At 30.5% G+C, this 25,874-nt stretch overlaps 1 protein-coding gene across 1 annotated transcript in view; it reads left to right on the top strand.

Annotated features, from left to right (window-relative positions):
- Positions 1–25,874, top strand: part of c11.1 (maestro heat like repeat family protein c11.1) — a 183,587-nt gene that overhangs the window by 21,670 nt on the left and 136,043 nt on the right. Inside the window, exons 6-9 of the mRNA XM_035361194.2 lie at positions 11,262–11,360; positions 14,698–14,849; positions 17,099–17,239; positions 20,506–20,598. Coding sequence (XP_035217085.1) covers positions 11,262–11,360; positions 14,698–14,849; positions 17,099–17,239; positions 20,506–20,598 — 485 coding nt within the window. The remainder of the gene's footprint in view (positions 1–11,261; positions 11,361–14,697; positions 14,850–17,098; positions 17,240–20,505; positions 20,599–25,874) is intronic.

Below are 25,874 nucleotides of genomic sequence, written 5' to 3'. Positions count from 1 at the left end.
ATGAAGTTTCAAATTTAGCCTAAAGCTTGTTTGTTTCAAGACTTCATTTTCTTCGTTTCAGGCACCACCATGGATGAAATAGCAGCAGTAAAGATACTGATTTACAGTCCTATTCATTTTACATTGTGGTTTGCTATGTGTGAATCAACTTTTGCTTTAGCCAAAGCCTATTATGGATTCCAAGATAAAATTTAACTATTGCATCACTCATTTACACAAGAAATTGCTTCTTTGGTTTGAGACATGATACTTTAGGAGCACATTAATGCTTCTTATCAAGACCTGATGCTATCATTACTGAGCAATGTGGGGAAAGCAGTACCCAGGAAATCCAGAAATTACGCACTGGAGAGCAACTTGGAGAAAGAAAACCACCTTAACTGCTTCATGTCAATAAAAGGAGTGCTGAAAAACAAGATTCTGACTCATTATTGGAGTTATTTTTTCAGCAAATGTCACCAAATATTCCATCTATTCTCGTATCTATTAAGCTGCTCAATTCTTTGAAAGCTGCTAGCATTGCAGATCGAATATTGGAGTTACGGAGAAAGTATGACAGTGACTTGTACTTTACCCTCTGAGTGTAGTTGCCTTTTTATTAGAGACAAAAAATCGGATAAAATCTTTTTGTACGACACTGGCTGAGATCTCAGCAACCAAAAACGAAATGCGTCAACACCTATTTTGACGTTTTCTGCTGCCAGCAGTACAAAATTTCAGGTGTATGGACAAAAACGTTTTTTTGACCTTGGACTTAAAAGTTTTAATTTTGCTTTTTATGTATGTGAAATGTGAACAAATGTTATTGGATCTGATTTTGTACATTATTTCGATTTACTGTCTGACTTAAGAAATAGGAAGCTTGTTGATTTAAAATCTAACTTATAAATTAATTGCAGTATCATCAACACACATTTGTATTCTATCAAAGCAGTTATTGCGAATAGCGTACGTGGTAAAATTTCTGTCAACTGTCCTTAACTGTTGAAGCTTCCTGATCTTAATGAGAGTGTTAAGCATAATGGTATGCATTTTATTGAAACTGTAGAAATTCCTGTGTCATGTAAGCCTAGGAGATTAATTCCAGATAAATTAAAAACTGCCAAGAACAAAATTTAAAAAAATGATCAATTTAGGCTACATGCGACCCTATGAAAGTAATTACTCCTCTACTGTACACATACAGTATCAGATAAAGACACGAACAAATGGAGACATTTGGAAGATTTTTGGAGGTTAACTGCTTTGATAGTGAGGGATAAGTATCCTATTCCCAACATTTGTGATTTTACAGCAGAGTTGCATGGAACAAAGGTATTTTCTCATATACACTTTCAAAGTAGCACCAGGAACTGGAAGTTTGAGAAGGGTAGCCTCAGCTATTGCCTTTTTGGCACTGGTGAATTTGAGAGGGTGACCTTGTACTTTACTCAGCTGTGAAGGTTTCTTTTTATGAATGCGACCTTCCAATAATCAGATTCCAATTAATGCGTCCATGATCAGATTCCAGTTAATCCTTCTGATATTGATAAAATGGCTATTGCCACTTCTTTTGGACTTTTTGAGAGTACAAGAATGCAGTTTGGACTATGCAACCTTGCTGCAACATTTCAACAATTTATTGATGAAGTAACTTGTGAGCTGTCAGAGGCATTTCCTTATGTTAATGATATGTTGATTATATCAGAAGAAAGAGGAAGCTAAGCAATTGAAAGTTTTTGAAAGATTAAGTAATTATGGGTTAGCAATTAATGTAGCTAAATGCAATTTAGGTGCAAAATCTTTTGATTTTTTTAAGTTTTCATGTATCTGAATAGGGTTTAAAACATTTACCCCACAGATTGTAAGCCATTCAGATTTTTCTCATACTAAATTCTTTAATGCACTTAAGAAAATTTTTCAACATTTAACTTTTACAAACGATTTGTCACAAGAGCTTCACATATTTTATAACTTTTAAATCCATTATTGGAAGGCTGCGCTAATAAAAAAAAACCTTCAGAGCTGAGTTAAGTAAAAGGACACCCTCTCAAATGGGATGACAAACTAAGAAAGCATTCATCACTGCAAAAAAGGCAGTAGACGAGGCTACCCTTCTCAGATACTCAGTTCCTGGTGCTACTTTGAAACTCTATATTGATGCATTGGATGCTGCGTTAGGTAGCTCATTAATGCAATTGCATAATTCAGTTTGGGAACCCATTTCATTTCTATCCATTAAACTCAGCAAAAATCAAAGGAAATGCTCAACCTTTGCTGAAGAACTATTGGGTATACATTTGTTGATAAAGAAATTTCAGCTTATGCTCGAAGGCAGGGCCTTTACAATCTATATAACGTGTCAATCTATATATTGACATATATATGATATATGCTTTTAAGCAAAAGCCCCAAAAATTTCTCCAGGACAACAGTGTCATCTTGATTTTGTTGCCCAATTTTCCACTGATATGCAATACATCAAAGGTCGTGACAACATTATTGCTGATGCTTTATCTAGAACAGAAATAGATGCAGTTTCTGATAATCAACATATTGATTATAAAAAGTTACCTGAAGCACAACTTTGAAAACCTGACATTAAAAATTCTCTCTCTCAATCTTCACCAGTTTTTAAACTAGAGAAACATTTTCTTTAGAAGATGTTACTCTTTACTGCAATATAGAAGGTATACCTCACCCATTTATTCCTGAATCTTTTCATTCTAAAATTTTTCGGCAGATTCATTGTCTTTCTCATGCCATTATTTCATCCTCAACAAAACTAATCACTAAGCAATATTTTTTACCAAATATGAAGAAATTTGTTAAAACTGCTATTCAGTCTTGCTTATGATGCTAATGTTTTAAAATTCATAGACATTCAAAATCACCTTTAAGTATCTTTTCCTTGTCTGATGCAAGATTTGCACATATCTATATTGATTTCATAGGTCCTTTTTCACCATCTGCATGACAATTATTGACCACTTTACTTATGTTATAAGTAAATAATGATGTTATATCTGCTGTTGACATGACTGCTCAGACTACGTATAAAGTGCTAATACATAACTGGATTGCTAGATTTGGCTGCCCTGTGTTAATAACAACTCACTAAGGCTGAATGAAGGATTTGATGAAGGTTTTTTTCGAACTACACTTACCATCCTCAGTCCAATGAGCTGATAGAAAGATTTCATAAGCAGCTTGAAAATGCAATAATGCCTTATAACAACCACAAATGGACTGAAATTCTGCCTGATATAAAACATATGAAATATTGAAATAAGTAATGAAAATATTGACCAGCAAAACAGTTATTCTTATGTTTATGAAAAAATTGCATGATTTACTTCAGAATAAAAATTTTAATAAAAAAATTAATTTTTCGTTTTTTAATAAAATAAATTAAAAATTTAATAAGGGTTTATGTACGAAATGTACAAAAAAATTTTTAAAATCTGACTTCCAACCTAAGTGCTCTTTTTTATCATAATTTTGAATAACGAGGCATTTATTTATTCGGTCTAAGGTCCAGTTACATAGTCATACTTTAATCAGAAATGTACCAATCATATGCTGCTAGATCATTGGTTGCCAAATAACTAATTTAACCAATAAAGAAAATAAATGTATAATGTCTCACAAAAATGATCAGACACTATAATTTTTCTTTTTTTTTTTTAAGTAATAAGAGAAAAGCTTTGAAATACAGTAATAAATAATATTTTCCTTTTTGAATACATATTGTCTTGGCTGTCTCTTTGTACTAAATTAGTTTGAAAAAGTTAAATAGTAAATTTAAAAAATAATGTTTTAGGCTGAAATGGAGGGGGGAAGATACCACAAAATTAATTGGACAGTTCCATAATTTCTAAGTAAAATCATCTGGAATAAAATAGAGATTTTATGGAATTAGTGTAGATAAAGAAGCTAGGCAAAAATCTAAGAATCGTTTGCTTTTAGAATTTCAGTTTTCTTTTTAAAAAATGTTTGTTATTTTAATATTTTTTTCAATTGCTGAGTCATAAAAGGAAACATTGTTAGAAATCCACAGATTACTTATTGATTTGCATTAAAAGAAAGGGAAACCTATTAAAAAATTGCCTATTTAATGTAAGTAATTCTACAGTTTTTGATATTATTAAGCTTTATAAAAAAACAATCATCTAAAAAACAGCCATCTAAAGTCATCTGATGGAATTAAACTCTATATTCTAAGGAATATAAAAAAGATTTCAAGACTGAGTGCTCCTAAACTTGTTGTGGAACTTTGTGGATTATATGGAATATGTGTAAATCCAGAAACTGTAAGAAGAGTATTGTGATCTGCAGGATATCATGGAAAAAAAAATTTATGTCAGGAAAAAAAAAAAAAAAAATGTTGACTCACTTTCACAGAATTAATGAAACAGAAGACACCGACTAGTGAAAAAAAGTGCTGTTTTGTGGTGAATGCAAATTTAACATCTTTGGCTCAGATGGACATGTGCTGGTGTGAAGAAAATCCAAAAAGGAATTTTGGAAGCAAAACATAGTACCAAGTATTAAACACGGCAAAGGAAATGTTATGGTATCGGGATCTATGGCACATTCCGGTGTTGGTAACATAGAGTTTAAAAATGGTATTATGAATCAGTATAAGTACTTTAACATCTTGAAGTGAAATTTGGCAGCCTCAGCACAAAAACTTAATATACAAAATAGTTTCAAATTCTACTAGGACAATGATCCAAAGCATACTGTGCATTATGCTAATACTGTTGCTGTTATATAAGTGTCCAGAAGTAATTAAGGCACCACCCCAATCACCAGATACTAATCCTATTGGTCAGGAACTAGAATAAAAAATTCAAAAACAGACTATATCATCATGTCAGCAACTGAAAGCAGTTATTCAAGAGAATGGCATAAAATAAGTTCAAAAATAACAAAAAAAAAAAAAAACCTAGTGAAATCAATGCCCAAAAGATTAAATGAAGTGATCAAGGTAATCCGACAAGATATTAAGAAGCAAAAACAATATAAGTTTTTGTCAGTTTAGGCTGTGATTAAAAGTGTCCAATTATTTTTGTGAGATTTTTTTTTTTCATTAAACAAACAATATTGATTTATGAAAATAATCATTATCTTGTCAAAAATGTCTTTGCTATAAAATGATGTAGATTTTGTATATAATCAGCATAAAAGCCTTTCTTTTTGTTTTAATTTATTTTGGTTTTTATGGTCATTAAAGAATACAAAAATTTAAAGTGTACAATCATTTTTTGTGAGCCACTATAAATAATTCTAATGATGGTATGAATTGCATTTTTTAAAAAGTGAATTATTTAAAACGCTGTACTTAAGAGTTGTGCTTGAATTTTTGTTATATTATTAAATTATTTCACTTCTTAATTTTTGTTTCCAAAATATATGTTATAAGGAATTTCAGATAAAGTGTTTTGTTATTTTAGTATAGTTTAGCAGTTATTAAAAATTATGGCTCTACTCTTAGATGCGCCCTAAGATCACCAAATGTAGCAATATGTGTTCTGTGCTGGTTTTTGGCACGATTGCATGTTGTATGACTTTGCTATAAAATGACGTTGAATATTCTTTTGCTGGAGTGTTTTAATTGCTCATTGGTTCATTTCATGCATATTTTGAAATGGCCTATGTTGCAATGAGAGATGTAGTTGCGAGAGGGTCTGGGGGATTATTTTTAGTGGCTGTACATGATAGAAGTAAGGAAATGCTGATACAGTGTATTAAAGAGTGGATTGAGCCTTGTACAGATTATTTTTTTTTTTTTTGGATGGCTGGAAATCTTACAAGGATTTAGGAAAAGAAGGTTTTGAACATTTATTTGTGAATCATAGTATGAATTTTCTGGATAGTGTGTATGGCTGTCATATAAATATGATAGTTGTTAATTATAGCATAGTTCATATACATTCAACCAGTGTAATATTAATTTCCTTTTAACTTTGCTTTGAGTGGCAACAGCTGTAAAACGTTATTATTCTTCGTAGAATAAACTTGTTTGTTTGTGTTTAAATTTTTAGAGATATTATTTAGGTAGAAATAAGGTGATGAATGGACAAAATGGTGTACGTTACTGTTGTATCTAACATTTGGTGACCCTAAGTACGTGATTAACCCCTTCGCGCCGACTGTCACGTATACGTGCCAGCAATGAACACACTTATCTACTGACTGTCACGTATTTGTGCCAGTACCTTGGAATGTTTTTCAAACTATAATTTCTGCCACAAGATGGCACTGTATGCCCATATGGTTTCAGATACATGTACATTAGACCTTCTACTCGAAATAAGAGAAGCATGACTCACATACACGTGTTTTTGATTATATAAACAAACGGGGAACTAAATGTTTCCGAATGTCGTGATTTATGACGTCTCTTTAAATCGCACTTTATTCGCACGTGGTGGTTGTTTATTGTAAGTAGAAGTTTTATATGCGCTAAAGCGTTGAGTATTTCAGTTTACAGTTCAGTTTTTAAAAAATAATTAGATCTTGTTAGACGTGAATTCTTTCTGTTTTTACCGGTTCAATGTTGAAGCGTCGAAAATGTTTAACAGAGCATGAAATAGCAGAAATGATGCAAAATATTTCAGATATTGATTCTGAAATTCTGATATTCTGATATTGATTCTGAAAGATTAACTGAAAGACATTTTCCAAAACTTTGTTCAGAAGAGACTGATAAGAAAATGAGACGATGATGCTTCGTTTGTTCACATTCCCGGAAAAATCCTCCAGAATGGCAAATGAGTTATTATGAGTTCAAGGAATGTAATGTAGGACTGTGTTTAGATCCCTGTTTTAAAATTTTTCATACGAAAAGAGAATTTTAAGTAATATATTTAGTTTTCAGATGTATAATGTTAAAAGTCATAAAATGGTGAGTAATTAAAATAAAATGTGTAAAATATGCATTTAAACAAGAAATAAGGTAATTAAAGTATATATATAAAAATATCTATAAAGCATAAGCTGTTTAAATACTCTATAGAGCATTATTAAACAATGCGTTGATACTTCGAAAATTTCATGGATTTAGGTTTAGTAGCAAAAAAGTCCCCGGCCCTGGAGAGACGCTCGCAGAAGACACTGCCGGCCTCCGCGATAAGCGCGCGTTTTTGCTACCCGGCTCGAAGGGGTTAAATATAAGAGGTGAGTATATAAGAAATAATTAATTGAATTTTGGTTTTGGTTTGCAATAGAGCTTCTTGTTAAGAAGCGATCTCCGTTACGAATATCGTTTACTAAGACATATAAAAGTCTAATGTTTCTGTTTGATGATGAAAATATAGAAATAAATGATGTTAAGATTAAATTAGCTACTTTAAAACGCATTAGTGCTAGTTTAATGACTCTTGATAACGGAATTTTAGAACTTGCCTTATGTGCAAACGATAATGGTGAAAGTTATTCTGATGAATTTGAATCTGTAGAAAAATATAAAGTCAAATTTGATGAAGCTATAGTTTGCGTCAATTCTTTTATCGAAAGTAAATCACAGCCAAACAGGAATATATTAAGTAATGCGAAATCAAAAACAAAACTTCCCAAACTTGAACTAATGAAATTTAACGGTGAAGTTAAAGAATGGTTGTGTTTCTGGAGTCAGTTTAAACGAATTCAGGATTATAAAGAAATGGAATTGGAAAAAAAATTTCAATATTTAATACAATGTAGGTCGCCAGGTAAAAGAGCGAAATAGATTATCAATAGATATCCACCTACGGCAGAAAATTATTCAAAAGCAATGGAAGCCTCAAAGCAACATTTGGCCATGAGGAATTGTTAGTGAAATACTATGTTCGTGAACTGTTAACTTTAGTTGCTAAAAATGCTACCAAATCAAAGGTTGTTAAAAATGCTACCAAAGCAAGGGTTGTTAAAAATGCTACCAAAGCAAGGGTTGTTAAAAATGCTACCAAATCAAGGCTTAGTATCACTCAATTATATGATAAACTTGAATCCCACCTCAGACCTTTAGAATCCATTGGGATGACATCAGACAAATATTCTGCAATGCTCTTCCTCCTTGTGGAGTCGTGTATTCCAGAAGACGTGTTGAGAGTTTGGTTTAGAAACTTGGTAAATGAAGAGAAATCATATAGTGCAAGGCTGAGCCAACTTTTAAATTTTCTAAGGGCTGAGGTCGAAGGGGAAGAAAGAATAACTAGCAAAGTTAAAAAGTTAAAAACTCTAGCAAAGTCAGGTATGAAGCAAAGTGATCCCTATAGAAAAGTTCATAAGGATAAGGAAGATATTACTATACCTACTGCAAGCAACATGTTTTCGGGAGCAAAAGAAATAAACAACAATAATGTTGTAAATTGTATTTTCTGTGAAAAATCTCATTAAAGCAAAGCTACAAAGCACAAAGTTTAAGTCATGATAAAAAATTGAAAATAATGAAAGAGAAAAATGTTGCTTTACGTATTTGAAAACAAACCATCGAGCAAAAAAATTGTAAAAGTAAAGTTCTGTGTATGTTTTGTGGTAGGAAGCATTACATTGTGTGTTGTCCAGAATTTAAGCAGAAATCAAAAGTTCCTGTCGAGTGCAATCAAGAAAATTGTGAAATTAGCACTCTTTTTTCAACAGGCACTTCAGGAAGAACTTCAGGACTTGCTTCAAACTTTAGTGGTTGCCATTCAACATGAAGGAGAGAAACTTCATCTTCGAGCGTTGATAGATACTGGATCTGAATATTCCTATGTTTTAAAATCAACAGTAGAATCTTTAGGAATAAGATCAGAAGCTCATAAAAAATTAACACATGTTGTGTTTGGAGGAAGGACATCTGATATGAATCATAAATGTTATAAAATAAATGTTGAGAATCTGCATACTGGTTATAGCTGCAAGATTCCTGTGTTAGATCAGCCTATAATTCATGGATCTATATCTAGTCTACAGAAAGGACCTTGGATATCAGAATTAGCTGGAAAGGAATTTATATCACAGATGTTGATTGTGTCAACCCACAAATTGATCTTTTGATAGGCCAGACTTTGCAGGAAATATTTATACAGGAAAAATACAGAAATTAAGTACAGGCATTTTTGTCATGGAAACACTGCTCGGATGGGTTTTGATGGGCAAATTGCCAACAACTGGAGGTGAAAATTCCATTGCTGCTGTTGTTACGTCCCTCTTAATTCACAATCAAAATATCAGAAACCTTTCGGAATTAGAAGCCATTGACATTACAGATCCCTTTGAATTGAAATCTAGAAGTAAAATTGATAAGGTAATAAATGATCATTTTATAGCAAATTTAAGAGAAGATGCAGAGGCTGACTATTTAAAATGTTTGAAAGGTCAAGAAAACATACAAAAAGAAGTTAAGAAAGAAATGTCCTTTTTGAAGAAGTTCAGGAATCATCCAAACCTGGAGGAGAATAAGAGATTTTATTTTATAGAAGAAGTGTAAAGGAAAATATAAAAATGATGAGATTCCGACTTATGAAAAAACAGATATCGCAGTGTCAAGTGATGATGAAAAAGATATGAAAAGGCAAGAATTGTTTGAATATAAGTATATTTCCCGATTTGAAGAGCCGGATTCAAAATTCATTAAATGATATCCAAGGATGATTGAAGATTCTCTCAGATGTGTTGATAATAAAAAAAAAAAAAAAAGAAGAAGAAGAAGAAGCGTGAAGAATACGTTGAAAGAATAAAAAGGAAGAAAGAGCAGAAAATAGAAGATCTGAAACATTTGAAAGATTTAATAAGAAAAGAACTTGAAGACAAATTTTTAAAGTTGAAAGAAGTGCCTGGTCAAAATGAATTAAACTTTAACGAAGATGATATTGAAAGTGATTTTGAACCTGAAAACCAAAACCAAAAAAAAAAAAAAAAAATTGAACCTTGACCAGAAAACAAAAGAGATTTTTAATGATGATTATTATGCTATTCAAGATGAAGAATGTCCAAAATTTCCATATGATGAGGAACTCGATAATGAAGATTGGGATCATTGGATTGAATCAAGTAAAAGTGATGAGTGTGGTGAAGAACAACTTGAAGAATCTTAAACATCAGGTGTTGAGATTACAAATTTCAAAATTTATTCTAAATCACAAGTTAAGAAAGAAATGATTGAATCAACTCACACAGGAAGGATAAAGGTTAGAAAGAAATCCTTATTTCATAAAGTAATTTCTAAATCTAAACCAGTTTGTGATCCAGATGGCAAAATGTTTGATGACTATTTGAATGAGTGCTTCAGATTAGATGATGAAGTGATCGAGCTATAAAGGTGCCTTCTAGATTCAAGGACTTTTGAACTTTAAAATAGACTTTTAAGTGAACTTCAAAATGGAGTTTTAGGTTATATTTTAGATTAATTCAGTATTTGCTTTGATAAAATCCTTTTATCAAAAGGTGGGAATATGTTATGTATAGCATAGTTCATATACATTCAACCAGTGTAATATTAATTTTCTTTTAGCTTTGCTTTGAGTGGCAACAGCTGTAAAACGTTATTATTTTTGGTAGAATAAACTTGTTTGGTTGTGTTTAAATTTTTAGAGATATTATTTAGGTAGAAATAAGTTGATGAATGGACAAAATGGTGTACATTTACTGTCATATCTAACAATAGTGATTACGTGGCAGCATGAAATTGGTATTTCTGCTGTTCGAAAAAGCATTCATTTATGGTAAGTGCATTTTATTTTATTCTTGTTCTTATTTTGTAGAATGTCATGTTCATTGTTTTTTTAGTATGAATTTCTGTCATTATTGTTGTTTTTTTGAATTCTTTGAAATTATTTTAGTTTATTTTGTTGAATAGTCCATAGTGCCTAGATTGTGCAATCCGTAGATGTTGAAACAGAACGCTATGTACATGGTATTCTTTGAAATTAATTTTTGTTATGTTAATTTATTAAAGCGAGATGTGTGTAGTTCGTAGATTCTTTTACTGCCTAGATTGTGCAATTCGTAGATGGTTTTTTTTAAAGTTAAAACATATTGCTGTGTACATGAATTCTTGTCAAATATTTTGGTTATAAACTTTATGTTTTTGCTATCTAAATTTTTTGTTTTTGTTTCAGATTTTTAGCTTAAATTGTGTGTTCAAAACATGGTTTTTGGAGACATTTTAGGCTTAAAGTTCGAAATGTAGACAAAAAATTTAAATAGTAATATTGCACCGTTGGCAAGAAATTTGGGGACATATAAGAGTAGTTCCAAAATTATATGTATTTTTTAAAATAATTTTGTATGTTATTTCTTAATATTTTTAGTGTTTGGTATGGTACCATTTTTAAAGGCAGTGCTTGGAACTATGTTACCATTATTGTGCATGGTAAAACAGGAAAATATGAAATGGATTTTTGCACATGGTGAGTTATTCTTTATTATTATATTTAAATACAGTTGTTGTTAGGCTTGCTATATATTACATTCATGTGCAAAATTAAGAAAATTTGCAGATTATGTTGAATTTCTGAAAACCAGTAGACAGACTTTAATGAAATGTTTTATGAATATACATTTATAACAGAGAAAGAGATGTACTATCCAAATATTTATTTATGCATGATTAGTAAAGGTATGTCCAAAGCCCATGATATCGAACTGAAAATCAGTCTAATATGGTGACTGTTCCCCTCCGAAAGTCAGACAGATCGTACAGTGTGTCGGCATATTGTACAGGAAGCAGTTGAGAATTTCCTGTGGCTGTCAATCCCACTACTACAGCAAGGCAGTTTTAATTCCACAAGGTTTTTGTAGGGGGATGGCTAGATCAAATTGCTCTTCCAAGAGCGACTCTGGCATGCTGTATAGGGTTAATGTCAGGATATGTGGCTGGCTACTCAATGCATCGACAAGACAAGAGCCCTATGTGGATGAATGTTGTCATCCATTAACAGGAACTCAGGACCAACTGCACCCCCAAAAAGTCGAACATATTTCTCAAAGATCTCTCTATACTTCATAGCAGTGAGGGAGCTTTTGTCAAACTTGTGTAAGGATGTGCTGCAACCCAACATAATGCCTGTCTAAACTGTTAATCTGCATTCACACTGGTACATCGCCACAAAAACTGGAAATGCAAAGAAAAACAAAATGTTTACTGCATACATCAATTCACATCAAGGTGGAAACTTTTGCTTTGAAAGTTGTCATATATTAAATGTGAAAATTAATGTAAAACTTAAATATCTGCATCTAATGAGACTTAATACAAAATAAGGTACTTTTTTGCTTCGCCGGCGCAAATCTGACCAAGCAGACTGTAGGTGACCACATACAGTATACACGTAAAAAATGTTAATAAATGTTAGTTCTAAGAATTTTGTATTTTGAAGGCATAAGCATTTTAATATTGTTTAAAATTTTGTAAAAAGCCAATAAATATAGACAATAAATTTGTAAAAAGATATTAATTTAAGAACTTACTACGCTTTAATGGTTCAACATCCTGATTCGCCAGTCCATATCATGTGACCTCACGTGATCTCATCTCATCTAAACTACGCTACAAAAATCTAATTCTCTCAGTAATTTGCTACATTAATTTCAAGTTAAATCTCAATTTGGAATACAAGTTTAAATGCAAGAATTATTTCAATTTGTACGAATAGCTTACTCAGATATTATGTAAAACCGCAGTGCTTTACTTCGCTAGTGCATTCTCATTAGAATTGATGAATATAACCCTTGACTTTGCCTTTTCTACTGATATACTGATTTTTTCCTTCGGGTGAGTGGTGTGATTGCATCCTTATTGACTTAATTACTGTGAATGGCCTTAGGGCATAAAATTGAACTATCTGGTAAAAAATCCTATGTAATTGTATGCCAGTATTGAAGGAAACAATCAATCTGCTAAGAAATAGCTGCTACTTGTCTTGAAAATGAGGCATAAAAAGTCACCAGTGAGGATATTCCGTTTGGCTTCGGTTGTACCATTATTGGCAACTTTATCGCCTGTGCCAGAAAAGTACCCAAAATAACTTATAACCTCTGGTGCTTTAGTGGCTTATTGGAACCTTTAAGTACATTAACTGGGTTACAACCCCTGGAATTCTACACAAAATCATGACGCTAACTGGGTCAGACAGAGCCCAACTAACTTTCAAAACTTGCCAACCGTGCCTACATCAGGACTTTCAGGTTTGTTTTGGTCATCAGATCTCTCTCTAGCCACTTGCACCAGAAAGACGTGCCAATCGAGATGCTTTTGTCTCAAACCGCGAGCGACGTGAACACCACGTTGATAGGCATTTATCGCAAAAATGAAAATAACATTGTGCACATGTCGCCTAACAACGAGATTGTTTATTTCTCGAGTTACAGCTCTGGATTGCACTCACAGACGCAGAGTGGCGTAAATGAGGCACTTTACTGCTTGTTATATTGTAGCACACAGCTCCACAACTGTGAAGTTTAATTGTAGCGCAAGTGGCTAGGCAAGCGGCAGTGGTGACAACAGGCAATCTTTTGTTATGAATCATGCTAATTATTATTTTATTTCTTATTTTAACCTATGTCACTTAACATAAAATGCACCTGCTATTTAGTAAACCTCTAAAGTATTTATTATGCTATTTAGTAAACCTCTAGACTGAGAAAGACAAAAATGAGACCAAAAAAAAAAAAAAAAAAAAAATTAAGAAAAAGAACATAAACCTAACTGTTAGTAGAACATAAATATAATGTCTCAGATCTTCTTTCAAATACGTCCAACTATTATAAGTGTAAAATATTTAATGTTACTTGATAAATTTCATAAAGTTTATTTTATTCTCAAACTTATTAATAATTATGTTAATTAAATTATGTTTAATAATAATGCATCCTGCTTATTAGTCTATTTTATTTTTAGGATGGTATTACAAAAATGAAGTTCAGGCATAGATAATATTTTTAACTGAATTTATTCAGTTCCCATTTGCTCACAGGTCCTTAATTTTTCATTAATGTTCCTTAAAAGTACTTAATTTCTGTGTGCAGAAATGTATATGAACCCTGTGTATTATATAATAACTGAATTGTACATCATTGAATTAAGAATGTTCTGTAGAATAATTTGTAGAAGCATGATCCAGAGCTAGAGTACTGTAAACATGTACTTGACTTATCCATACTATATGTTTTATGGTGAATTATCTTAAATGAGATTCATACCACTCCTTCTGCATGCATCACAAATTTAAAGGGGAGAAATGCAGAAGTATTTCATTAAGTAATTCTAAGATCCTTGAAAGGATATACTGATACTGTTTTGAAATACTGTTTTGAATACTTGATTACTGTTTTGAAAATGTTCTAATTGACAGGTGAGTGTGCATAAAAATGTAATGAATGTACTTTGATTTAAAACAAGTTATGTGTTCATATTATTTGTATTAGAAATTTTGTAGTAATTTAAATTGGGTTATATTTTTATGGAACACCAATTACGTTTTGATGTTGTGTATATGATATTATTAAATTTTTTTGCATAACTTATTTTTTTTGGGGGGAGAGGCTCTAATACATGTAGGCATGGGGCCATATTTAATGCAGACTTCTTTACTTGTAGGTTGTAAATAAAATTTGTATACATTTTCCATAAAATGTGAATAATGTTATTTGATGTCTGCTGTTTGTATTTGACTTCTTTTATCTTTTGATGTGTATAAATGTATTATTTTTAACAGCTGAATCAATTATTTTAAAATGTCATTTTAGCTTTAGCAAAATTTTGCGAGTCCATTCTTGAATATATTGCTAATGCTGAAAAGTCACCTGATCCATCAGTAACCAAAGAGGCATTTATGAGTGAAATAAGTAGTGCTTATGATGTTCTTTTTAACAATTGGCTTCCATCTAGAGAAGCAAAGGTATGTCAAAAAATTGTATAGAATTCTAAAATTTTTAGAAAATTTGTTTGATGAATAATTATTGTGCAGTTATTTTTAATACAGAAACAGATAATTAAAAAAACCCTTTTAATTAAGAAAAAATATGTGTCTGTATATATCAAGTAAGTACAAAATTATTATTATTTTAGTGGAGAAAATTCAGTGAAGCCTACTTAAGATGGTCATCTGTGATTTCAGAATATCTGGATCTTTTATGGAGAACTTTGGAGAGCATAAGTGATATCAAGTAGCAACATTTTGATTTATGTTTTCAGATAGGCTAATCACTTTGCTGGCCATCTCAAGGAGGCAGTAACTCTAAAAACTTTTACTGATAATTTTTTGGGGGGAGGGGAAGCTGAGAAATGTTTTTTAAATTGTTGTAATGTTGATAATGTTACAGCAGTAGCTTTTGCTAATTATCCTAAACACTGTAAATGGGGGGGGGAAAATGAGACATCCTTTCAGAAATGGTATGTAGTAAAGTGTATTCCTTTATCATTTGAGGAATCAACTTTTAAACACAACCACATATAAAATATATGTCAGCTCAAATTTGGAATATTTCCTAAATCATATAATGAAATAAACAACATGAAGTCCTATTTCTCTATTAATCTATATTTTCAAAATTCAAGTAGTAATGTTGTCAGTCTTTGGTTACATTTTTGAAATATGCATACATTTTAGGAAAATCTGAAGCATTTCTGTAGGCATTAAGTTGTTACAGTTTTCATCTTTTATTTGAAAAACAGTTAGCTATTCATTTTATTTTTATCAGCGTAGAAATTGAATTTATATCTGTTCATGTATTAGGATTTGTCTTGTAATAATAAAGATACCATCTCTTGTCAAATATAAGCCAATACAGGGCATAAGGTGAAAGGTAATAAATCAGCCAAAGCTCTGCATATAACCCAAATTTAGAATTACTTAATAAATCCAGCTAAATGTATTGCCCAAGCATGAGAACAATTGGTCATCTAGCGTAGCTGCACCTATTTGGGAAGCTGAAGATTATCTTTAATTTATGTTTGGATGCCATTTGTAAAACAGGTAATTAGAGCATTGTTGAATGAAGAGGCAGTTTTCCCAACTGCCCTTTCATTGAGCAATGCTCTTGTCTTTCTCAATTTCCCAACATTTTGGCATACTGATCATTTGGTGTGTTGGCAATAGTGTTGTTAATTTTACTTTGGCTCTCAATTATAGTCAGCATTCTAAAGCAGTCGCAAGATTTTAATTAATTTATTTATTGTTTTTATTTTTTTGCCCCTTAGTTGCTGTATTAATTTTTATGAGTGAAATACAATTCAGCGTTTCATTTTTGCTATATGGTCAAAAAGATGCCCAGACAGTTTTCTACTAGTTTGAAGCTAAAATTATCATATTTGCTGAGCAATGCTGTGGACATAACTGAAGTTGATATTATCTATGATGCAGAAGATAGTGATATTAATACAGTCAAAAGTCTTTAATCCGGACGTCCATAAACTGGAATGATCCATAATCCGGACCTCAAAGCTACAAACTTTCTGCGCATGCGTAAACGCATAAATCCTTTACGCATGCGCTTAATACATTTACGCATGCGCGTTTAATGTATAACGGACGGTATAAGCTAAGCTAAAATTATCAAATTATCTATTTCAGTTTATGTTGCAGACTGTGTTGTTCCTTAATCTTCTAATTGGACCGGCTTATTATTTTTTGCAGACTGTTAGAGCAATTTTATAAAAGTAAGCTTGAACTTTCGATTATGTCAAAAAGAATTTCCGATTCTGGAGCTGCCAAAGGATCTACAAAGCGATAGCAGTTTCGATGTCCATCAAACAAAAAGTGGAATTGCTGCAAAAAATGGATAAAGGCATATCCTTTGTTTCTCTAACCATTCCAAAATCTGTTTATCAATTTCACGCTGCTCTGCAGGGGGGGGGGTTGCGGCACACAATGAACTGGAAGTTGATCTGTCAGCACTATCCTTATCTTCAGGGCAGATGTTTTTATTTTTTTTATTTTATTCGGCTTTGAACTCAGTTATTAGTTTAGAAAAGTATGTGAACTATTTATATTTTTTTTTCCTAGTTAAAAACACAATAAAAGTAATTTTTTAGTTGTAATGACATTCTGCAGTAGTATTACTTTTTGCTAATATTTGTCTCTTGGTTTCATTTTGAGTTTTATTTAATGTTGCTATTATTTCATATTAAAATATATATGTATTACAGGTAAGATCTGAAGTTGTTGTTGCCCTAGGTCAAATGACACATCTTCTTAGTCCTGAAAAATTAGAAGAACTTCTACCAAAGTTTATTCCAGCTGTTTTAGCAATTTATAAAAGGCACCAAGAATATCAACATACTACTCAGGTATTTATTAAAACAAAATTATATTCCTTTTCAATCTTTTTATTTCAATTGCAAAGATTTCCCACTTATGAGTTGGTTTCATGCAAAATAGTTTTATATTTAGATTGAGAATATTGTATGTAATATTTGATTTATTTAATATTTTTTGTAAACACATAAATAATGGCATGTATCTGTTCCTTTCCTCAAATTACTTATTAAAATAAATACTTTCTCTCTAAAATATGCATTTATAATAATGCATAATTCTTTTTATCCATAAAAAATAAAAAAATATTGCTGAATAACAAAAACATTGATGACTTAAACTTAACAAATTGTATTAATAGTATATGATTTTCTGTTGGCATTATGTAGATTGAAGGAAAGTCGTGTTGTCTGATTTTTTTTTTTTTTTTTTTTTTTTTGCATGCATTGCAGCTTTGATATTTGCTGTGTTAGGTGTTCACTTTCTGTGTGTGCCATTTATTCAACATCAGAAGGAGAATCTTGAGATAACCTACATAATGGATTTTATATTTGGAGCATTTTATATTTTAATTTCCATCAAAATACCTACATAATTTGGATCATTGCAGGTAAATCATCATATGTTTGGGAAAGCTCCATTATGTGGGTTTGTTGTAAACTGCATTCAGTATGGTGGGGTTTCATTGTGTACATGTGCTATATATATGTAAAACACATCATTAATATAGTGCTAAAACTGGGAATTTAGAATGAATCCTTGAAGAAAAAACTTATTTTAAGACTTAATTCATTAGCAGAAAAATCTAAATGTGACTTTTTATATTTATCTTTTCCTATTACATTATGCAAAATGCCAAAAATCAGTTTAAAAGATGTCTTTAAGTAGCAATAAATGTTGGTTCATAATTTTAGCAATAGTCATGTGTAATTTATTGAGCATAAATATGTATCATAATTAATACATAATTTACCAGATCACCTTTGGCAGCTACCTCTATGTAAAGTTTCTTCAATAATTAATTGAAAGATAATTTAAAATGTCAGTTCTGGAATTTTGTTGTTCTCGTTTTTTATGAAATGCATACTCACTCTTGAAGGAAAATTAGTAGTAGTGTAAATTTTTTGTCCATATTCTGGCCTTCATAATTAGTTTTGCACTTGAGTAATTAATTATTGCATTAATTCAATCTAAAAATTATTTTTACATTCAGAGTTATCAAATCAAGTAGATATTAAATTAGTTAATTTGATTTGAGATTATTTCTGTGTCAAAAATTATTCTGTTAAAGAATCAAGTTAAAACTTCTCAATGGAAGTTGTTTTTTGATGGCAAGCAAGTATATTAATAGTTATTGAAAATTCAAATTTACCTTTGATAGATACAGTTTATGGTAAATGTAAGGTAAGTAAAGTAGCCATTCTAGAACAGTATCCTCTTAGCACTGAAATTATAAATTTTGTATCCCTGTAAATGATGAATTCCATTCAAGAAAGCAAAATCACAGCTGATTCAAATTTAATTGGATCTATTTTTCTCATTAGTGGGAGTAACACAAAAAGAGAAAACAAAGGCCTATTAAATAATAATCTGAATGGATGGCTCAAGTTAGCTACTAGCATAATACTGTGAAAAGTTGTTTGAAGCTATGCTGGAATTTGGATTTTCTAGGAAATTGATTGATCTCCCTAGAATGACTTTAAAGAAAGTAAATTGCAGAGTTAAAGTCATGTCTGATCTATCAGATGCATTCTATAGTGAAAGGGGTTTGAGACAAGGTGATGCCCTTGCATGCATGTTATTTAATATTGCCCTTGAAAAGGCCCTTGAAAATCTAAAATTACTTGTGTTGAACAGAAGTATTATTTTTGATGACAGGGATGTGTGCTAACTATTGTTGCAATGTTACTGTTACCAATTACTGTGATTTATATGCTGCTGTGTAGCAGCATTGAAGAATTAATTATGAATGAAAATTTTTTGTGAAATATATACCCAGCCACGGAAAGGCAGCTTTTTAAACTAGTTTATTTATCTGCCATAGCTAGATGGCTTTTTTTTTATATATATATCAGTTTAACATTCACATTCTTAACCACTTTTTTTTTTTTTTTTAATCCTTGCTGCTTTAAATAAAAGGTTGTTTTTTAATCTATTTTAAATAATACTGACATGTTTCTATGGTTATTTTAGTAGCTTTCTCAAGTAACTAAATGTTTCTGGAAATAGTCAATGGCATTTTCCAAACTGTGTCTTGTGATTTAGAATCATACTTTGTTAAAAGCTACTATACAGAAAATAAAATAATTTGAAATATGGATAAATTGATTCTTATGATACATATTCATATTACACAAGATTTTCCTATGAAGTGGTTGCAGCCTCCCCCCTTTTTTTAACATTTTTAAACATTTTTTTTCCTAAAATATTAACTTAAATATTGGTTCCAGTTACAGACTGACTGGATGATAATAATATGCAGATTTTTATAAAAGTAGTTTCAGCATTGAGAACTTGCTGATTAAATAAAATCTAGCTTTTTTTATGATATATGTACAGCAAAAATTAGTGAAGTACTTACTGTATTTAATAAGTTAAACACAAAGCAGGCAAAATTCACAGGGCAAATTTACTAACTTAGATTTCTCTTCAATGACCACTGCTGATCAAATTTAAAAAAAAATTCAACTATGTTTGGGGAAAACCATAACAATTTTTTTTCTTTTGTTTTAGCAATTAGTGTTTCTGTGGAAAATGAAATAGTAATTGTTTCTGAAGAGACAACTGCTCTCCATGAAAATATTAATTATGTGCATCTATGCAGACTCTGCATATCAATATTTGGAATGTATATTTGTTCTATGTTTTATAAAAAGTCATCCTTTCGTCTTGAATGTAAAAATTGTTTTATTAAAATTCTATGTGTAATTTTAGAAATGATATTAAATGGAAGTACATGACTGTAATTCATATTTAAGGAAATAAAATCTAGAGCCTTTTAGTTAGATTATCCTGTGTACATGGCAGTACAATGCATCTCTCACGTAATAATGCACATACTTCCTAATTATTACAATCCCCATTTTATAAATGTCAACAAGATTACAAATAAATTGTCAATGCAAACATCTTCAAATGGCTGGCAGCCCTAATAGTGATCATTTTTAATTTGCTCATGATGCAAAGTCTTAAATAAACTCCACGTTATTGTATATATTTTTTTCATATTATCTGAAAATTTAGAAAATTCTGGAATAGAAAAATAGCAATTTTATATTTATAATTTCTTTATTGATAGGGCCTGTGTATGGTTTTGGATGCTGCTGTTTCTAATCACAGTATTATTTTGGAATCACAATTAGAGAATATTTTGAATGTTCTTTTCCCTCAGGTAAATTAATGTTGTTGCTTTGTAAACATTTTATAATATTTCTAGGAGTAATACTAGACCGTTGAAAGATTTGAGAATTTTTTTTTAATCAGACATTTTATCAGAAATAATAAAATGTCTGATTTAAAAAATCATGAATCTTCACACATTTTCAAACAAAAACATTTATTTTCTATGGTTTTATTTGTAATCTTATCAATGTTATTAATCAGACAATCTTATTAATCAGACATTTTATCAGAAATAATAAAATGACTGATTAATAAGATTGTCTGATTAATAACATTGATAAGATTACAATTAAAACCATAGAAAATAAATGTTTTTGTTTGAAAATGTGTGGAAATTCATGGTTTTTTTATAATCAGGTTTGATTGCATTGACATTTATATGTTCTTAAGTTAATATTTTATTTTAGCTTTTTTCTTTAAACTTTATTGTTTTCATACTAAGCAAAGGAAGCTCCTAACATTAATGCAGTTTCTGATGGACTGCTAAAATTAAGTTTTACTCATAATTTAATGCATATTTCAAGAAATAATTTTGATCAGCGAGTTTAATCTTTAGTAAAATATTTTGAAGTTTATCTGTATAAAGTAATAGTAAGAACTGTAAGTATACTTTTTGTATTGCATTAAAATTTTGATCTTAATTATTTAGCATCAGATGCTTTCTGTACCAGTATTTTAGAATATGGTAGTTTCTGTAATTGTTATTTAAAGGAATTGGATAAAATGTTTTTATATTAATATCAATATAAAATATTATTATTGTTTTTAAAAGTATTTGCGACTCTTTCATTTTAAATATGTTATTTCATAAGTAATATTTTTATCTTTCAAAATGTAGTTTATTATGCATGAGGATTTTATTACCTGTCAAAACTCTTGTAGAACTTCCAGTGGTGATTTTTTGGCTTGGCAACAAAAAAGTTATCAAGCCATGAAAAAGCATATTTTGAAATGTTAGATAAGCATTTTAAGCAGTGAAATTGAAAATCCAGGTTTGGAATACAGGTTAAAGTTTAAAATGCAAAAAGCACAAGCGCATGCATTCACACATAAAAAACTGAAATATTAGCAATTAAGAAAAGTGATAAAATTGCTGATAAATTTACAAGGAAATTTTGAATGCAATCCAATTTATGCCCTTTATAGTTTCTAGAAATTTGTTAAAGCAAACATCTTGATCCTTGCAAGATGTAATGAAGCTGTAAAATGCCAAAGGAAATTTAAAATCTGTTTGCTGATTGTGTGTTGGTTAGAAGTTTTTTATACACCTCAGTGTGTTCTCTGTTTTATTTGTATAGCATCCTGTGACTGGATCAACAAAGTTTAGGCTGTGATTAAGCTTTAATTGCTCAAAACCCTTTCTACCTAAACAGTCATAGTTTTCTCAAATACAAGAGTAAATTGTATTTCCCAGCTTAATCCACTCCTTAATAATGTTCAACAGTGTGCTGTTGTTTTTATCATTTTATTCCATGAACCTCTATGAAGATTCCTTCACTCCAAATGCTTTGTCCCTCTGCTGCATGCCCCTTACTCTACTTATGCTATCCAAATTGTCTTATATCATTTCCACTATCTTCCCAATAGCACCATTTTTTTTTCTGGTGTCAGCTCTATGGAATGTAAAATCTATGGTTCATCCATAAAATAACTGGACAATTTCTTATGAATAAGAGAAAGATAACTAACCTTCAAATAAATTTAACTTCTTCAAAATAATTGCCAGAGGAGTCTACATTTTTTCCACTGTTTCTTCAGGTCATCAAAACACTAATTATAGACATTGGAACTAACCATTCGCTAAACTGTGCATAACATTTGGTTTAATATCTTTGACATTTTCAAATCTATATCCTTTCATGAGCATAGTTTCAGAAAAAGAGAAAAAAATCAACTGGCAATACGTTTTGAGAATATGGTGGATCATTTTTCACTTCAAATGTATGTTTAGCAAGATATTGTTGTACAGACAATGCTGTACGGGGCTTAGCATTATCATGCAAAAGGAACCATTGAACAGAATTAAAACAATACTTCCTAAGAGGCCTTCCTTAATTTAAAAATGCACTTCCTTGTGAAAATACTGATTAATTGATTGATTTTCAGGGACAAATTCATGGTGAATATGTCGCTTGTAATAAAAAAAAAATGCATTCAGCATCATCTAGTCTTTGATTTTGATACCTGTGTTTTTTTTTTTTTTTTGTTTTATTTTGTTTTGTTTGTGTGTGTGTGGGAGAAGATGATCTTTTCCAATGTGTATGTCGTCTTTTTGTTTCTGGGTTGTATAGTAGACACCGGGTCTCATCCTCATTAAAAAATTTGCTTTAAGAAATTGTAGTCATGTCTCCCAGTAGTCAGCAAATGCTAATGCAAGCCTTTTTTGTCTTCTTTTTTCTGTTTCTAACTTTTTGATTGTCAGTTAAAATTAACCTACTGCTTTCTTTGCTTATTCCAAGCATGTCTAAAAAGTTTCTGAGTTGTTACGTGTCTTCAAAGAATGAATTTTCTCAACATATTCCTTATTCTTTAATGTTGAAAGAGGCATCCTATCTCTGATTTATCTTCAATGCTTTCACACCTAAATTTAAAGAGGTTGTACTACTCATTTACTTGTGTTCCTGATAACGGTGCATCACCATATATTGTTCGAATCATCTCTAATGCTTCAGTACCTGATTTATCTAATTTGTAATAAAATTTAATGTTATTCTTCCATCTCGAAGCAAATTTTTTGCACAATGTCTTCTCAGTGAATTAAAATGACTTTTCAGTGAATTTGATATGTTTTGATATGCAAATGACAAAATAACCAGTTTTAATTGACTTTAGCATTAGTTGAGGTATTACCTTTCTAAACATACATTTATTCTTTCACTTTATTTATCATTTTTTTTTTTTTAATTTGCTTCTTTACTTTATGGGCACACCTTGTAGTTTCATTTAATAAACTACCTACAATCTGTTAATGCATTGTTTCTCAAGCTTTTCTCATTGTGAAACACTTTTTAAATTCTAACCTTTTTAAGGATCATTAGAGTAAATATGGGTTTTTAGTAAGTCGCCTCTGAGGTCTTACTGAGGTAGTCTGTAAGTCGCCTCTGAGGCATCAGAGAAATGTGATGTGTGATTCTGCCTTGATTGTATCTGATAACAAAATACGTGTGCCAACTTCTGTTTTGTTAATTAACAGTAAGGTAGTGGAAAATTACATCCATTCTTTAGCTTCCTTCTCTGGCAGAACATCATTCTGGTTCAATTTTAATAACTATAATTTCTGCATGAATATCTCTGCTATAATTAAGTCATAATACAGATATAAGTTAAGTAAACATAAGTTAATGTAATATAAATTAAATGATAATGCAAATAATAAAGTGAAAATGATAAATAAAATAAGTATTTATTCCAATTTTTATATCGTACATATAAAAGACACATTTTTCAGTTTCTAATTTTACAAAAACTGATTCGTAAAACCATTTAAATGAAGAAAATAATAATAAAAAAATTAAAACATTTTTAGTTTTCAGTGACTTTAGTGTATTAGATTCTTTGCATTACAAATTTCTTTAATTTCAAGCACAATCTTTGAAATTACAATTTTTATATCAAATGCTGCATGAATTCTACTTTTATGTATTGATTTTGTTGCAACATAATTTTAAAAACACCTGCCTCATGCAAATAATGTTGCAGAAGGAAGTAAAGTATGAGTAGCTTGTTTTGATAACTTCAGATATTCTTCTGACAAATTTATTCGCTAACAGTAGTTCTTTAAATTTTCGTTTTATGGCAATCAGTTGTTGAATCAATCAATTTGTAGAGCAATAAGGCTTTTAACAACACAAAATAATACACGTATTTGTTAATAATAATAAAAAAATTATATTTACATACAAATTTTTAAAATAAGATAAAATAAAAAAAGCCAAAAAAAATTAATTCTTTAAATAAACTAAACTGACACTGATTTTATAATACTTCTAAATATAGAATTCTTTACTTCTAAGCACAGAACAGAAACACAAAGCGTTTCAAGGTAGCAGTTAATGCTTCTGAAGTTAGATCTGTTACCATTTCCCAATGAATGACTATAGTGGACCATGCAAATGAATATACATACATAAACATTCTGATATATACCTTTTCTCTGGTTTTTATTTTTAATTAAAAATGGATTGCAGAGGTCATTTATGGTACAATTAAATGTAAGATTAGCTGCAATTCTTTCTTTGGTAGATAACCCATGATTTGCTGAGCTATTGTGGGATTAGTCTTGAAACATGTTATATACTATTTTACAACCTCCCTACAAACATTTCTGCCATTTACAATCCAAAATTTCTGTTTTATATGATATAATAAAGATTGGGGACCTACATACAGGTATTTAAAATGTTAGTCATTAAATATTAACTCTGTTAATTTATGTTTAAAAGGCAGAATAATAGGATTTTTTTTTTTTTTTTTTTTTTCTGACAAGTTAAAATTGCTATTTCTTAAGCTACCTCCTACTCTAAGTAACCCATTATTGTTAATACGGGGGTTAAGATTCTTAATAGGATTATTCTTTGGAACCATACCAAATTTTTTTAAGACATTTGTCTCACCTATAAAATACTCATCTTGCATTAATCTTAATAAAGTTTATCAGCTACTGTTAATTCTCCCACTTGTAAATTACCTACCTTCTTTGCTATGTACAATTCTTATAAAGCAAAAGCTTATAATGTAAATTGATTTTAATACTTATTGCTACAATTCAATAAACATTAACAAAGTCATTCACATTTAGATTTAAAGATGTTAATAGTTCACAGTCAGCATACTTTTTAAAGTTCTTTTGTGTCTCTTTCAGTTATTGTTTCAAGTACAATTCTGTTAGTTTACTTATCTTTCATAAAAAATTCAGGCCTGTTCCACCACAATTGACTTAGATGCAGTTTTTTAACATTCATACCTCTAGATATGAGATCATATGGGTTTTCTTCAGAAGCAATATAATGTCACTCTTGAATTTCAATAAAATCCTGCGTCTCTGATATCCAGTTTGCAACACAAATCTTGAGCAGATGAGGCTCTTTTTTTTAATCCATGACATCACAATCATAGAGTCACTCCAAAGGGGAATAGCTGAAAGCCCCAGTTTCATTGAAGATTTTACTTGATGAATTAAACTAGCCATGAGAACTGTTGCCCAGAACTCAAATCTTGGGATGGTAATCATCTTCAGAGGAGAGACATGAGATTTACTACTCACCA

Source organism: Stegodyphus dumicola, chromosome 3 (genome assembly GCF_044657685.1).
Source record: "Stegodyphus dumicola isolate Sdum_Otavi_A_Nest chromosome 3, ASM4465768v1".
NCBI lineage: Eukaryota > Metazoa > Arthropoda > Arachnida > Araneae > Eresidae > Stegodyphus > Stegodyphus dumicola.
The sequence above is the reverse complement of the archived record's forward strand: the minus strand, read 5'-3'. Positions and strand labels throughout refer to the sequence as shown.